Source organism: Nomascus leucogenys, chromosome 1a, assembly GCF_006542625.1.
Source record: "Nomascus leucogenys isolate Asia chromosome 1a, Asia_NLE_v1, whole genome shotgun sequence".
NCBI lineage: Eukaryota > Metazoa > Chordata > Mammalia > Primates > Hylobatidae > Nomascus > Nomascus leucogenys.
Window position 1 is genome coordinate 81643944 of NC_044381.1, and position 16710 is coordinate 81660653.

At 48.1% G+C, this 16710-nt stretch overlaps 1 protein-coding gene across 4 annotated transcripts in view; it reads left to right on the forward strand.

Moving 5' to 3' along the window:
* The first annotated feature begins 597 nt into the window (after nt 1–597).
* Nucleotides 598–16710, forward strand: part of PLEKHG3 (pleckstrin homology and RhoGEF domain containing G3) — a 45507-nt gene continuing 29394 nt past the window's right edge. For 2 of the 4 annotated variants that reach the window (XM_030812179.1, XM_030812200.1), the window contains exon 1: nt 598–1178. Coding sequence is in view for 2 of the 4 variants with exons in the window: in XM_030812171.1 (XP_030668031.1) it covers nt 15084–15107 (24 nt within the window). In the remaining 2 variants the exon portion in view is untranslated. Of the gene's footprint in view, nt 1179–14996; nt 15108–16710 lie in introns of those variants that run through there. The other 2 variants (XM_030812171.1, XM_030812189.1) reach the window with 1 other exon arrangement.

Below are 16710 nucleotides of genomic sequence, written 5' to 3' on the forward strand. Positions count from 1 at the left end.
CCAGTGGGCGTTGTTCCTCTTCCGGGGCCCCGCTCTGGGCTTCCCTTCTCCGGGCTTGTTGTTCTTCAGGATCTTTATTGAGGAATTATTATGGGTTTTTGGATTTATGCTCTTGCTCAAAATCTAACATGTCTGTATTGAATGTCTCTGTCCCCCATCCTCACCCCTTGCCCCCCAGTTTCCAGGTGTGTACCTTTCCTTGCACACACGGTCATACAGAGACATAAAGACAAACGGTTCTCTTTGTTTTATAAAAACGGGGTCCTCTATGACCCAGGTTTCTGTGTTTTATTTTTCCTATTTAACAGTTCCTTGTGGAGTTGCCTTCACGTTATCTCCTTTATCTCTTTTCCCGTCAGCTTCTTAGAGGTTTGCATTTACCACTGTAAAGCGTCACAGGGACCGAGTTATGGTGAGGAATTCAAGACAGGCCTTTCTGACTTGGAGAAGCGGAGACGGCTGGCTCTGGTAGGATTAGGACCCCCAGATCCGATCCCAGCTGGTGAGTCACTTGGGAAAGCCCTCAGCCCCCTTCGCAGGGCCCGGTGTTCCCAGTCCATACAAGGGGTACGTTCTGGCCGTCCATGCTGTCTCGGGAGGCAGTGATAGCAGGTCTGTGACACCAGGGTGACCCCACCACGTGCGTCTTGGTATCCTAGAGCATCTAGGCTGCCCGGGGGTGCTCGCTCATCACCCTGCGGGAGTTAATCGTTAACCGCGCCCAGGCCTCGCCGCCGCCGCAGCCTTACCCCGGCTCTGGCTCGCTGCGCCGCGAAAGTTCCCCCGGCCCCCGCAGAGCCGCCAATTGCTGGACTGCAGCCGCGGGGTGGAGTCTCCACCCACAGGAAAAATTCCTGGCCCGCCCCTCCCTCGCTCCCTCGCTCCCTCGCTCCCTCGCTCCCTCGCTCCCTCGCTCCCTCCTGCCCTCCTGCTGCAGCTCCGGCTCCGCTCGACTTCCTGCCGGGCGCTGGCAAGCCGCGCGCTGCCTGGGGGTCCCCGGGGGCCGTGCTTGCAGCTGGCCGCGTCTGGGCCGGCGGAGGGGCTGGCGGTTGGCGGGAGCGGCCGGCGGCCTCGGCCCCTTCCGAAAGCGACTTTCAAACTCGCGCCCGCGTCGCGGCAGCACCTGGGCAGCCCCGCACGCCGTGCGCGTCCCGAGCCCGCGGGGTGGCGACCGTTCGGTGAGTGTCTCCTGATTCTCCTCTCTCCCCTCTATCTGCCTGCATTCGGCTGAGCAGCGGTGCCGGCAGTCACGCTGAGGCCCCAGTCCCTTCGCGGCCCCCGTGCCAGCCCCCTGCGGGGTGAGGACGGGGGCGACCGAGGAGGGCCTGGGACTGTGTTGGCTCCTGCCCGCGCCACCCTGCCGCAGAGTGCGCGAGCGCAGGAGGGTCGTATGGGGAGACTTTTTCTGTCTTTTTTCCCTCCACTCCGGAAACAAAAGGGGCAAATGCGCCGGGCGGCTCTAGAGAGGCTCAGTTTGAAATCCAGGAAGCCCGCGAGGCCGCGCGCGCCCGAGGGCTGGTGTTTGGCTGGAGCTGTGGGCCTGGCGGGTGGACCCTTCTGTGCGAGGACCCGAGCCTCGGCTCCTGCCAGCCCCGGAGGCGCCTGCAGCCTGTTCCGGGTTGGCGCCGCACGGTGCTCGCTGTTGGGAATCTCGGCTACCTGTCCGGGAGGGAGGAGAGTGGGGGCCAGAAGCGGCGAGCGGAAAGCCCGGCCACCGGCTGCCTCGACCTCGTCCACTCCTGAAGTCGGTTTGGTTCTTCGCACCCCTACACCCAGCACTTTGGTTTGGAAAGCTAGTATAAGGCGTGCAAGCTTAAATTTTTAAGGCGTTAAATAGCTACTTTGACTCTTTGGGGCGCCTTTGGAACACAAAAGGAAGAACGGAGGGGGAAATGGAATGGTTGGACGCTGGAGAGGTGTGGCTTTTGGGGAGGGTGCTGTTAGAGGCCGTGAAAGAGTTTGATCCTCGAGGTCACTCGCTAATCTGTTGGCATATGTAGGTGCCTGTTCCCTGCTCTGGGGGCCCCAGCAGGAGACCCACGCTTCGTTCACCTTACAGGGAACCCTGGACTGGGGGTTCCCAGAGTCTCCCCAGCCGTGCCTCTGCACGCAGCCCAGTCACATGGCCCTTGCTCAAGAAATAATAAGCAGGGAGGGCAATGACAGTCCGGAGCGGGGGAGGGGCTCCCCGTTGAGCACCTTGGCCACCTCGCCTTCAGCAATGTGGCTTTCCGGGCCCTCCTTTGTTGGACAAGCATGGGATCCTGAGTGATTAAACCCCAACTGTTCCCCAGGAGGAAACCTAGGGAGTGAGAACCAAAAGTGTACATTTATCTCTCTGTTATTCATCTCTCCCCTGTGGTTCCGGGCTGGACCCCTGGATGCAATGGCCTCACCTCTCCTTTCGACACCTGCTGTCCTCCACTCCCTTCCTGGAAGATGGGACAACCCATTAGCTCCCTGGGTAACTTGCCCTGGGGATGGGGCAGGAAGTTGGGGGAAGAGGTACCCGGAGGCCAAGTCCTAGCTGCTGAGGGAGTGATTTGCTGAAGAGCTGCTTTGGGGGCTTTTTTACTGCATTTTTTAGAAGTGGCGTGGCAGGGGAAGTGGAAAGAGCACTGGCCTGGTAGTCCAGCACGGGTTTATGCCTGAGTTTTAGACCCGGCTCTTCTGCATAGCATGGAAGATTGATAGAGTTGAAGACTGCGAGTCACTTGGGCTGGGGGGCCCCTTGGATTAGCCTACTTCATTTACTCGTGAAGGCATCAGAGCCCAGAGGGGTGAGGTGATTTCAGCCTGGGACCCTATTGGCCAAGCAGAAACCAGAGCTCAGATGTCCTCATTGTCTGATCTCTGTTTTCTCCAACATGATCTGGCCAATTCGCTTATCTTTTCTGCCTCAGTTTCCACATAAATAAAGTGGGATTACTTGCCTGCTCTTCCTCATAGGAGCTGTGGTGAGGATCAAAGGAAGCCTCATTTGTGGAAAGTGCTCCATAAACTGCTGTTAAAACTAAAGGGCTCACAGTGGCTCGGGAGGGAGTCTCCCAAGGGTTTTACAATTTGCTGGCTATGTCCCACGTGGGTGCCACAAGGAGATGTTAGATACCAGGAGCCATTGTTGGATGTTTAAAACACTCTGGTCTTAATATCTCAGTTCCAGAGTAAACATTTGCCTTACCAAATCCGCAGCTATCCCAGGGTCACTGTTTACGCCGGAAGAGGCCAAAGGCCACGGCCTGCGGGATGACCAGGGCTGGAGGGGGAAGGCGCCTGTGTTGCAGAGGTATGCCTTGCCCCTTCTCTTCTCCCAGCTCCCAGAACCATGTGAAGGCTCCAGCTGTAAGCGGGCGGGGGGGGCGGGTGCTGCTGCCACAAGCCCAAGCCGCCCTGGCCTTGGAGGGTTAAAAGTGAAGCCCTCTGGCTATTCTCTGTTGTGGTGGGGGTTGCAGGGACTCTGGGAGGGTGTTGCTTTTGCAGCTGCACTGAGGGCTATCTTCAGCTCCTCATCTGTGCCCCTCCCCCATCTCAGGCCGCCCCTCTGGCCCAGGCCACTGCTCTGTCCCGCCTCTCTGGCCAGCTGCAAGTCCACAGGCCTTTGTTCCATGGCTGCAAACCCCCCCTACTCCACCCTCCCTCCCCAGCAGAAGCCCTCCAGCTGGGGCTCTGGCAGCTGGAAATCACAACTGCCAGGAGGAAGGGGCTACTAGAGCCCCCAGTGGACCTGGCAGATCCTCATTTCCTCTTGTCAAGCTCATCTGGGCCCCCCCAACTCACCTCTGGCCAGATTCCCACACCATCTCTTCTCATCTCTCCTTTCTTCCGCTGAATGGACGGATCACCTTTTCCCCCCAATACTTATGCCCCTTAGTTCTATTTTAAAGTACTCTGTTCATTCATTTAACAGTTAAGGAGTTAGCACCTACTATGTATGAATGCTAGATGCAGAAGACACAGCAGTGAAGAAAATATACAATAATTATTGACCTCATGGAGCTGACTTTAGCAGAAGTGACAATAAACAAGATTGAAATAGCAAGTGTGTTAGTGATAAACAGAAATAAAAAATATGATAGGGAAGGAAGGTGTGAATTGTCATGGAAGGGGTGAGGTGACAGTTTAGATAGGGTGGCCAGGGAGGCTTCCAGGAGGAAGGTACTTTTGAGGTGATGCCTGAAGGAGGTATTTTTCTTCATCTCTGCCTTCTCTTCCTTGAAGCCCAGTTCATCCCACTGTGGCATCAAGGAACAGAGTTTGGAGTTGGACACACCTTGGTTTCAAATTCCTAGCTTGACAGCTCACCAGCCCTGTGGGCTTTGATGTGGTGCTAAATTCCTTTGAGCTGTGTTTCTCACCTAATATGGAGTTAGTCATCATACTTACCACATGCGGCATCATGGCAATGTACAGTGAGATAACATGTTGAATGCTTAGCAAAGACTATAGAGAGGTTCAATAAATAATTTCTCCAACCAAATTCTGCAGGGGTAGCATGAGATATTTAATGTCATTGCTAAGGACTGTAGGTGCAAAGCTTTTCATTTTAGGTATTGGGCAGGAGTGGGGAATTAGAGGGAGGGGAAAATAGAAAACCTTGGCAAAAACTTTCTAGTTAGGGAGGCTTTCCTGCCCTACCCTAGATTGCAGATGACTGAGGATGTGGGACTCCCAGGTATGTGCTATGCCCACCCCCATCCTACAGATAGGATGACAGGGGCAGCCCTGACCACCCCCCTCTTGCTCTGGAATTCCCCCTGCTTCCAACCAGACTCAATGAATCACACCTTCTCCCTGACCTCCCAACTCTGCCTCACAGCTGGGAAGGCTGTCCACCCCTCCCCCAGCCTCTGGTAGGTAAATTATGCCTGGAGGTCGGAAGCAGAGTGGGGCGGCGACAAGGGGTAGGGAAAGTGAGGGAGGGGCAGATGGTGGGTGGAGCTGTCCTACGAAACCCCAGAAAGGTGGCAGGAGGGTTCTGGTGGAGGCTCCAAGATGGCTTGGAAGACTTTGAATAAGGGTTCGCCATGGACCAGAATTTAAAGTAACAGAGTGACAGACACAATGAGAACTCAGAGTCAGCTGCCTAACTCCTAGCCGCTTCTACCCAGCTGATCTGTTGAGTCTCCACCCCTCTCTGCTGGAACCACGGGCCTACAAAGGGAGGGGTGTAATCTAAAGTACTGCTGTCAAAGTTTGTGGTGAGCGGCTTCCTGGGGACCCTGCCCTAGTTCAGGAAGTGAGGGATGGGCAGTGGAGGATGAGGCCTGGGGAAGTGGTCCACCCCCCAAGTATGTCGCTGCACCCTCAGGGCAGCCAGGCAGGCCGTGTGATGAAGGAACTTCCTGAGCCTGCCAGTTGGTGCCTGGAGACGGGTAAAAGCTAGATGATCTGATATCAGAGGAAGTTGCAAAGAGGGCCCTGAACAACCCCAAGCATGTTAGTGTTGGGTGACCTGAAGTCAGGAGAAAGAAAACTGGATAACGTGGACTAAACTGATCAGCAGGGGGCCCATCTAGAGCTGCTGGTAGCCCCTCTGTCAGTCAGCTGCCTGGGGATAAAGGTTGGCCGTGCTAACTGTGTTGCTATCTGGGGACAGGAATGGTGCTGGACTCATCTTTGTGCCCAGACAGCATTGAGAATGGTACAAAGTGTGATCAACAGGGAGTGATGGGCTTGGGCTGGGGTCCCACCCTTGGAGTAATCTGGGTTTGTGGTCTCATCGCTGCAGCTTTTGTTCCATGAGATTAGGGAGAAGAAGGTAGTGTTAGGGTCGAGTCCAGCCCTAGGTAGGCTGTTGCCATCTGGGAATGCAAGCATTAGGGAGAAGAGGGCTTTATACAGTTCTGGCGGCTGGCCTTCGGGGAGGGAGCCCTATGTAAGCTCAAGGAATGGATTTTTAAGGACTTGCACTCTCTTTCATGCTGAGCAGACTTGGGCTGAACACAACCCAAATAGGGTTCTCGTGGGCACAGTGGTAGCTGTGCATGCAGCCTTTTGTGAAACACAGTTTGAGGGTCCTAGGAGTTGATCTGATTATTGCCAGAATCAGGGCTGGGACTGGAAGGGAAAGATGCAGGAGGAATGAAGTCGATTTTACCTTGGGAACAGGGTCCCGAAAGGAGAGATGGTTTCTACAGGTGCCGGAAGCTCTTTTTTTTTTTTTTTTTTTTTTTAATCTGAGGCAGAGTCTCGCTCTGTCGCCCAGGCTGGAGTGCAGTGGCGCCATCTCGGCTCACTGCAAGCTCCGCCTCCTGGGTTCACACCATTCTCCTGGCTCAGCCTCCCGAGTAGCTGGGACTATAGGGAGGCTATAGTCTATAGACTATAGCCGGCCACCATGCCCGGCTAATTTTTTGTATTTTTAGTAGAGACGGGGTTTCACAGTGTTAGCCAGGATGGTCTCAATCTTCTGACCTCGTGATCCGCCCACCTCGGCCTCCCAAAGTGCTGGGATTACAGGCGTGAGCCACCGTGCCAGAAGTTCTTAAAAACTCACATCCTTTACTTCCTAGGCTGTGAGACTGTGTGTGTGTGTGTGTGTGTGTGTGTGTGTGTGTAGTATTTATTGGAAAGGAACCAGTATTCTCATACAGCTTCTATTCCTTCAGTTCATTGCTACATCGCCAGTGCCTGTTGTACAGTAGGATTCCAATAAGTATTTGTCTAATAAGTAAAACCCTACTGTGTGACGAGCCCTTAGGAATTAAGGAAATGCTCACACTCTTTATGAATGTTCTGTTCCTGACAAAGAATGTCCATAAGATTCTAAGAAGTTGACCTGTAGTCAGCTGTTCTGACAGTGGGGCAGGAAGCCCAGTATTCCTGCAGCATGTAAGAAGGAGACCTACAGTCATTGGGACCTGTCTTCCAAAGCTTGCTACACATTTTGCTCCCCTGCAAGTTGGCCCCAAAGTGGACAGCCTGGTGTATTTATAGCGTTGGATATAGTTCTTCCCATAATATGTTCCAGAATATCCAATAACACCTCTCCTACCCTAAACTCTTATTTGGAACTCAGCCACCCAGCACCCTTGCTTATTTGCATGTAGCCAAGAAGGTCAAAGACTCAAGGTCCTACATTTTTCTTCATACCAGCCTTCTCAGACCCCGTTTAACTTCTACGTATAAGCTGTGTCATGCTATGTTCAAGCTGGGGAGAAGCAGCAAATGAAAGAGGATACAGGCCGGGTGCAGTGGCTCACGCCTGTAATCTCAACACTTTGAGAGGCTGAGGCCGGTGGATCACCTGAGGTCGGGAGTTTGAGACTAGCCTGGCCAGCATGGTGAAACCCCGTCTCTATTAAAAATAACAAAAATTAGCTGGGCATGGTGGCGGGTACCCATAATCCGAACTACCCGGGAGGCTGAGGCAGGAGAATCACTTGAACTTGGGATGTGGAGGTTGCAGTGAGCCAAGATTGCGCCATTGCACTCCAGCCTGGGCGACAAGAGCAGAACTCCGTCTCAAAAAAAATTTAAAAAATAAAATGAAAGAGGATAAAGAAACCAGAGGGGGAAAAATGACTACAGTGCAGAGTTGGCAGTGAGAGCAGACTGAGATAAAAACTCCAGGAAAAGCAAGTGCTAGCAGAAGTGCCGGGGGATCTTTTTTTTTGGAGGGAGGGGGTGTGGAGGGAATGACTTGGCACACCTTGGGTGTCTGGGGATCATCAGTTTGATAATTTATGCTTTGCTGGTAATTGTGACCCAGAGTCATCAAGAAAAGGTTAAATTATGTTCCCTTGATTCTGTTTAGGAAGGCAGAGAAGTGTGTAACGGATTTTTAAAAGATTCCCAGTCAGGTTGGCTAAAATTTTAAGTGTTGATACTTAGGTAATAATATCACTAATCCTTTCAACAATGCCAAGTAGGTGGTTTACCCCCTTCACCCACCCCAGATGAGGAAACCAAGTCCCCACGAGTTGGGTAACTTGCTCAGGATCGCTCAGCTAATACTTGGCAGGGATGGGGTTTGAACTTTTGGAGCCCGCTCTTAGCCCTACCCCACACTGTTTTGAAACTCTGCATGCTCTTGCAAATGCTGCTTTTTGGACGCCCTCTCTCCACAGGGGTTCCAGCTGGCCAAGGTTTGACTGTGTTACAGTAGAGCCTGGATGAGTCCAATCTTAATTCAGCTCCACCCAAGCAGATTGCCAGTTATCCCAAAGGGTGTTTGCCCCAGTTGAAACAAGAATGCCCTTTTCTTTTTTTTTTTTTTTTGAGACGAAGTCTCACTCTGTCACCCAGGCTGGAGTGCAATGGCATGATCTCTACTTGCTGCAGTCTCCGCCTTCTGGGTTCAAGTGATTCTTCTGCCTCAGCCTCCCGAGTAGCTGGGACTACAGTGCGTGCCACCACGTCCAGCTAATTTTTGTACTTTTAGTAGAGATGGGGTTTCACCATATTGACCAGGCTGGTCTCGAACTCCTGACCTCGTGATCTGCCCACCTCGGCCTCCCGAAGTACTGGGATTGCAGGCATGAGCCACTGCTCCAGGCCCAAGTGTGCTTTTAATGCATTTACATTGTAAGCACCTACCTGCGTATCACACAGCACTTTCTGAAGCCAGAAAATTACAGAGAGGAGTTGCAATTTCAAACATCCAGGGCTCTTTCCATCTGGAGCTTTGTTCCTTTGTTTGGGTCTGGATACTGGCAAATGATGCTGTGCTGTGCAGCCTTGGTGCCTGTTGTTCCAACTGGTCTCCAGGGTGGCTGGGGCCCGTCCCTGCATAGGAGCCCTACCCCAACCCCATGTTCCCACCATCTAGATCTGGCAAGTGTTGATTTTCTTTTTCTTTTTGTCGAGACGGTCTCACTGTGTCACCCAGGCTGGAGTACAGTGGCACGATCATGCATCACTGCAGCCTCAACCTCCCATGCTCAAGCAATCCTCCCACCTCAGCCTCCTGAGTAGCTGGGATCATAGGCACTGCCATCATGCTCAGCTAATTTTTTTTTTTTTTTTTAAATTTTGGTAGAGACAGGAGCTCACTATGTTGCCCAGCCTGGTCTTGAACTCCTGGGCTCAAGAGATCCTCCCACCTCAGCCTCCCAAAGTGTTGGGATTCCAGGCATGAGCCACCACACCCAACCGTCTTCTAAATTTAACTTCTGCTTCCCACATGTACTTTTTAAGTTCATCGGGAATGTATTTTTTTTTATGTGACACTGGTTCATATACAACCCCATGAGGAGCTTAAAAAAACATACTGATGCCCGAGTCTCACCCCAGATTGGACCAATAAAATAAAAATATCGGGGTAGTGCCCAGGCATAGTTATGAAATGCCCCAGGTGACTTTTATGTATAGTCATGGTTGAAAACCACTCAACCTTGTAAGATGGAACTGATTTTATTTTTTCCAGAGGAATAGCCAGTTTTTCCGGCACTGGTTATTTAATAGTCTATACTATTTCCTACTGACTGGTTTCTTTTTATGATATTCATTATTTATTTATATATTTGTTTTTTAATTTATAGCTTTGTCGAGATATGTTTCACATATTTTAAAATTTGCCCATGTAAGGTGTATAGTTCATTGGTTTTTAATATATTCAATGTTGTGCAGTCATCACCACTAAGTTTAAAACATTTTTAGAAGTCCAGTGCACTATCCATTGTGCCACAGAGCCATACTAAGTTTAAAACATTTTATCACCCCCAAAAGAAACCCTGTGCCCATTAGCAGTAATTTCCCATTTTCCCCTTCCCCCAGTCCTAGGCAACCACTAATATGCTTTCTGGCTCCAAACTTGTCTATTCTGGACATTTCATATAAATGGAATCATACAATATGTAATCTTTTGTGACTGTCTTTTTTCATTTAGCCTGATGTTTTCAAGGTTCACCCATTTGTAGCATGTATCAGTACTTCATTCTTTTTTCCTGCTGAATAATATTCCTTTGCATGGGTGTCATACATTTTGTTGATCTGTTCATCAGCTGATGTTCTGTTGAGTTGTTTCCACTCTGGCTATTATAAATACTGCTGATATGAACACTGATGTACAAGTTTTGTGTGGACATATGTTTTCGGTTCTCTAAGGTATATGTAGCATTAGAATTGCTGGGTCATAAGGTAACTCTATGTTTAACTTTTTTGAGGAACTGCTAAGTTGTTTTCCAAATAGGCTTAACTATTTTTCATCCCTACCAGCAATGTACAACAGTTCTGATTTCTCCAGATCCTTACCAACTCTTGTTATTGTCCATCATTTTGATTTTAGCCATCCTAGTGGGTATGAAGTAGTATTAATTATGGTTCCAGGGGTATTTCCCAAAGTCAGTGATGTTGAATACCTTTGCATGTGTTTATTGGGCATGTGTATAGCGTCTTTGGAGAAATATCTTCAGATCACTTGCCCATTTTTAAATTGAATTGTCTTTTTATTATTGAGTTGTAAGAGTTCTTTTTTTTTTTTTTTTTTTGAGATGGAGCCTTGCTCTTTTGCCCAGGCTGGAGTGCAGTGGCACGATCTCGGCTCATTGCAAGCTCTGCCTCCCAGGTTCACGCCATTCTGCCTCAGCCTCCCAAGTAGCTGGGACTACAGGCACCCACAACCATGCCCGGCTAATTTTCATATTTTTAGTAGAGACAGGGTTTCACCTTGTTAGCCAGGATGGTCTCGATCTCCTGACCTCGTGATCCGCCTGCCTCGGCCTCCCAAAGTGCTGGGATTACAGGCTTGAGCCACCATGCCTGGCCAAGAGTTCTTTATATATTCTGGATATAAGTTAATTGTCAAGTATATGATTTACAGATATTTTTTCCCATTCTGTGATTTGTCTTTTCATTTTCTTGGTAGTGTGCTGTGAAACACAAAAGTTTAAAATTTTGATGATGAAGTACAATTTATTTTTTCTTTAGTTGCTAGTGCTTTTGTTGTTGTACCTAAGAAACCATTGCTCACTCAGGTTCATAAAGATTTACTCCTATCTTTTCTTCTAAGAGTTTGATAGTTTTAGCTCTTACATTTAGGTCTATGACCCATTTTGACTTTTTAGTATATAGTTTGAAATAGGTGTCCAGATTCATTCTTTTGCATGTGAAGATCTAGCACCTTTGTTGAAAAGACTATTCTTTCCCTATTGAATTGTCTTGGCACCCTTGTTGAAAATCAGTTGCCAATAAATATGTTGTTTTATTTCTGTAATCTCAATTCTCTTTCATTGATTTATATGTCTGCCCTTACGCCAGTTAAGTTATCAAAGCTATAGTCTTGATAACTATAGCTTTGTAGTAAGTGTTGAAATCAGGATGTGTGAGCCCCCCAACTTGGTTCTTTTTCAAGGTTGTTTTGGGTATTCTGGGTCCCTTGCTTTTGCATATGAATTTTGGGATCAGCTTGTCAATATCTGCAAAAAAAAAAAAATCAACTATATTTTGATAGAGATTGTATTGCATCTTTAGATTGATTTGTTGAGTATTGCCATCTTAACAATGTTAAATGTTCCATTCCATGAACAAGAAATGTCTTTTAGGTCTTCTTTAATTTCTCTTTCAACAGTGTTTTGTGGTTTTCAGCCTACAAGTCTTATACTTCTTTTGTTAAACATATTCCTAAGTATTTTACTCTTTTTGCTGCTATTATAAATGGGAGTCTTTTCTTAATTCCATTTTGTGATTGCTCATTGCTAGTGTACAGGAATAAAATAGATTTTTGTGTGTTGATCTTGTATTCTGGTACATTGCTGAACACTTATTGATTCTAATAGTTTTATAGTAGATTACTTAGGATTTTCCATATACAAGTTTATGTTATCTATGAATAGAGATTGTTTTATTTCTTCCTTTTCAACCCAGATCTCTTCTATTTCTTTTTCTTGTCTAATTGCCCTGGCTAGAACTCCAATATCAGATATAGTGGCAAGACTGGATATCCTTGTCTTCTTACTAATCTTAGTGAAAAAGCATTGTCTTTCTCCATTAAGTATGATGTCCCTGTGGGTTTTTCATGGGTGCTCTATGTAAGGTTGGGGATATTCTCTTCTCTTCCAAGATTGTTGAGTATTGTTATCATAGGAGAGTGTTGGATTTTGTCAAAATTGTTTTCTGGGTGTATTGAAGTGATCAGGTGATTTTTACACTTTATCCTATTATCAACTTGAATTATTTTAATTAATTTTTAGATGTTAACTTAGTCTTGCCTCTCTGGGATAAATCCCACTTGGTCATAGTGTATATTCCTTTTTATGGTTGCTAGATTCAATTTGTTAGTATTTTATTGAGGATTTTTGTGTCTATATTCATAAGGAGTATGGGATTGTGGGTTTCTTTTTTCTGATATCTTGTCTGGTCTTGATAGCAGGATAATACTGGCCTCATAGAATGAGTTAGGAAGTATTTCCTGCTGTTTTTTTGTGGGGTGAGAGTTTGTGAAGAATTGATATGAATTATTCTTTAAATGTTTGGTAGACTTCACCAGGGAAGCCGTCTAGTCCTGGGCTTTTCTTTATTGGAAGTTTTAAAGTTACTAATTTAATCTCTTGTTTAGACTTTTTCTTTCTAAAACTGTCAGTGGTTTGTGCCCTTCTAGAAATTTGTCTGTTTCACCAGAGTTATCCAATTCATTGGCATATAGTTCATGACATTTCCTTATCATCCTTTAAGATATTTTTTGTCTTTGGTGTTCTGCATTTATACTCTATACAATATGTCTGAATGTGGGCTTATTTGAAGTTTAGCTTGGTGTGTGCCTTCAATCTGAGGACTAAAGTCTATCCTTAGTTCTAGAAAGTTAATACATATTATCTCTTTGAAATTTGCACCTTTCCCCATTTCCTTTTTTTTTCTCTGTGGACCTCTAAGTCTATTAATATTTATATTTCCTATCTTATTTCTTCGAATTAAATTCAGGATGATTTCTTCAGTTTGTCTTTCACTTAACTAATTCTCTCTTTAGCTGTGTTTAATTTTCTATTTAACTATTGGGTTTTAAATTTCAATATTGAATATTTTATTTTAATGTATTGCTTTTTCTAATTGGCCTGTTCCTTACCCCCTTATACTATCATCTTCTTTTATTAAGATTCTTATCTCTTTTATATTTCCAATCATTTAAACTTTTCATCTTTAAACATCTTTTGTAGACCTATTCTTTAATTTCTAGTTGAGTGCCAGTTTGTTCCATTTTCTGACTTCCTTATGTTGGTTTGTTTCCTTGTGTGGTTTGAAATTTCTGTATCAGGTTCCTCTTCAGTGGTTACAGAGGATGGGATACTTCAAGGTTTTGGAAGCGTGCACTTATTGGTGATGATGAGGTCTAGGGCATATGAGATGTGTGGGTGGATGGCTATGGTGGGGTAGAGGAAAAGACTGTTGAAAGGCTCATTCCCCAAAGCTTCGCATGTCTGGCTATTTCTTACAATACAAGTCTCTGCTCTAGAGTCACCTCTCTAATGCCTTCCCAGGCCTCCCTAGCTAGTGGAAATTCCCATCTCTCACTCATACTCTGTTTTCCCTCCTCTATCTTTTTCATAACACTTACACTTTCCAAAAATGTATTAGTTGTTTGTCTACCTTTTTGTGGCCGTCTTGCTCACTGGAATGTAAGCTCCATGAGAACGAGGATTTGTCTTATTCACTGCTGTGTCCCTAGCATGTGGCACATGGTTTATACTGTCAATAAATGTGAGTGAATTTGAGTAGTCTTATTTTCACACAGGAAGTCATCCCAGCCGTGATTCTGAAGCTTTCTTCTGGGCTGGGTATGACCAGGTAGCAGAGAGGAGGTGAACAGCTTGGCCTTCCCTTCCCAAACTTAATGTCTTTGCTCCCTTTGGGGATGCCTTTTTCTCCCAGCACAACAGCCTCCAAAATACCATCCATCCTGTGTGCTTCCACCTTCTGGCATGTTTTTACACAGTGGCCAAAATGAGAAGTAGGGATTTGAGCGCCAGAGGACCTGGGGGAAAAAAGAGCACAAAACGCTGGAAGACCTGGTTCTTACCTCTAGGAGGTTGTTACTGAGTTGAGGCAACAGAACACTCAGAGAAAACAGCTTGGGATACTTGCTACTCACTGAGACCCCGTGCAGGTTGGTACACCTGCGGGAAGAGTGTGTGGGTGGAGAAGGAAGGCCTGTGTCTTGGGGTTGCCTACTGCTGGTTATGTACCGTTTTTGGAGGCATCTACAGGTGAGTTATGAATTCCCAGGTGACTCTATTTGGCTCCTTTCTGAGGTTGCCCCATACTCTAGGAACTTGTGAGCAAAAAGTGTTACTTTTAAAAAAGCAAAAAGTGCGTGAGAGCATTCCTATGAGGTAGGGTGAGAGATGGCCTTCTTGGCTCCGTCTCTTGGGCCCTGTGGGAGGTTGTGGAGAGAATGGTGAAAGGCACAGGGAGTGTGGATTCCAGCAAACCCTGGCTCCCCTACTTCCCTGACTGTATGGCCCTGGGTACCGGAGTGTTGTGAGGAGATTATGTAGAGAATGTGTTTTGCCTTATGTCTGGTATACTCGAATGAATGCTAGCTGAGATTATTTCAGCCAGGCATTCGGAGAGCCACTTGTGCCTCAGTTTCCTGACCTGTAAAATAGGGATGGCCACCTGCCCTTCCTCTCTGCCCCCACTATTGTGAGGGCAGAAGGGTTAATTATCCTTCAGCCTCGAGGGCCTGGGGTGGGGGAGGTGCTGCATAAACAGAGCATTGTTGTGCTGGTGAATGATCTGGCTTTGTTCTGAAGTCTTCAGTATTTGATTCCTGCAGTTAGTATCCCCTGTGCTTAATTGCTGGAGGTTTGTACAGGTCCTTAGCCCTGTGGCGCTCACCTCCCAGGGCTGTGGCCTGGGTCCCTACCCAGCGGGTACCTGCATTCCCAACTTGTGTCGGGAAGTTGCATTTCCTAGGCTAGGGCCCCCCAGCAATCAGGAATGAGAGAAATGCAGAAAGTATGACCCACACGCGGAACTGGTTCTGAATAGAACATTTATTGACGAAGTTTTGCAGGAGGCGGCGGGCGCTTTAATTCCCGAGGCTGTTGGTGGCAGCTCGCTGCTCACACCAAGCCTGTTAACTGCTGGGCTGCCGGTGCTGGGGACAATGCGGCTGCCCGGCCCCTCGCCACCCTCGTGGTGCCTGGATGGGAGCTCTCCTGGGGAAAGCGGTAGGTACCCGGCTGGGGCCAGGCCAGGGGATGGGAATGGGGGGGGATGGGGACTCTTTCAACTCCGGGCCTCTAAGCCTTGCCGGACTTCCCCCGGGAAACCCAGCCAATCACAGGCTTTGGGGTAAAAGGCAGGTTTTTCCCTTGTGGGTTAGACACTGAGGACCATAAAGGGAGCAGGCATAGGTGAGCTGCTCTTCTTAGTGGACTGTCATGTGGCTGGGTGACAGCAAGACAGCCCTTTCGGTGGCAACTGTAAATGGTTCTGCTGGGGCCTTCAGGGGGACTTCTTGTCTTGAACATTTGGAGTTGGGTGGTTAGAGAAGGTCACGCAGGACCCTACACACACACACAGCAGAGTTAATCACACACACACACAGACACACACACACACACACACACACACACACACACACGGAGCAGAGTTAATCTCCCGCTTCTTCCTGATGTTTCCTTTTCCCAGAATCCACAGAGGGTGGTTGTTTTGGATCAAACCAAGCGTCAGCTGGTAGAGCAGTTGAAAGGAGGTTATTCCCCTGCTCTGTCTCCTCCCTGGTGGACAGCGGACCCCAACCCTGGCACCCACCACTTCATAGTTCAGAGAAGCAGGAGCATGGAGGTCAGGGCAGATCGACCGCAAATCAAGGCCTCACTTTTCAAGGAGTAGATGCTGCTTCCTGGGCCGTGTCTCTACACGTGTGCACCCCAGAATTGGGATTGGGTAATACTGCCCCACTGGTCTGAATTCTGGTCCATGTACCCTCCCAGCTGAGGCAGGAAGTGCCCCTCCTCTACCCAGAAACTGGTTGGATGAGTTTCTTAGGCGTCTCTAGTGAGGCCCCTTAGTAGGGGAAGCGGGGAACATGGGGGAAGGAGCTATGGGTACAGAGGGGCCCCCTGGGCCCTGTAGGATAGGGGAAGTGTGTGTTGTGGCCCTGCTGGCTGAAGGGCTGGCTGCCTTTGGGAATTTACACGTGTGTGAGTGTGTGTGTGTGTCCATAAGGTCTGCTTTGGAAAATCCACTTTCCTAACTTCTCTGGGTCAGGCACCAAGCCCAAGGTCAGAGCCCAGGGCAAAGAAGGGGGGTGTGTTGGAGCTCTTCTCTTGCTGTATCACCTTCGAAGAAGAGGCGAGGCCTGAGGGAGGGGGAAGGCCGGGGTTGTCTACATAACTTTCTGGGTTTGGAAGCTCATGCTTGGAATTGGGAAGGGAGTTGTGTTTTAGGGAATTGCCCTGGCAGCCTTGCCTCCAAGCCACCATTCTGATGGGCTTGGGAAGGGAAAGTGAGAACTAGGGGAAGGAAAAAACCCTTGGGTAGTAAGATGCCCACAAACTCCTCCCCCAGCCCAGTTGAGAGCTGCTGGACTGAAATCCCACTGAGAGATTTCTTCCATTTAAGCACTGGCATCTCAGTTTTCTAGAGTAGGTGTTCTCTTCCTGCTCCTAGAGGCAGTTAATTTAAATGTAGCTTCATCTCTTGACATTTCTATTGGGTCTCATTTCTTCCCTCTTTACAAGGGTTGGAATGGGTCTCATTCTTTTTTCTAGCCAATGTTCCTCGATCTCTCGCTCCTCCTTGAAGCTGTCTCTGAACAGCCAGCAC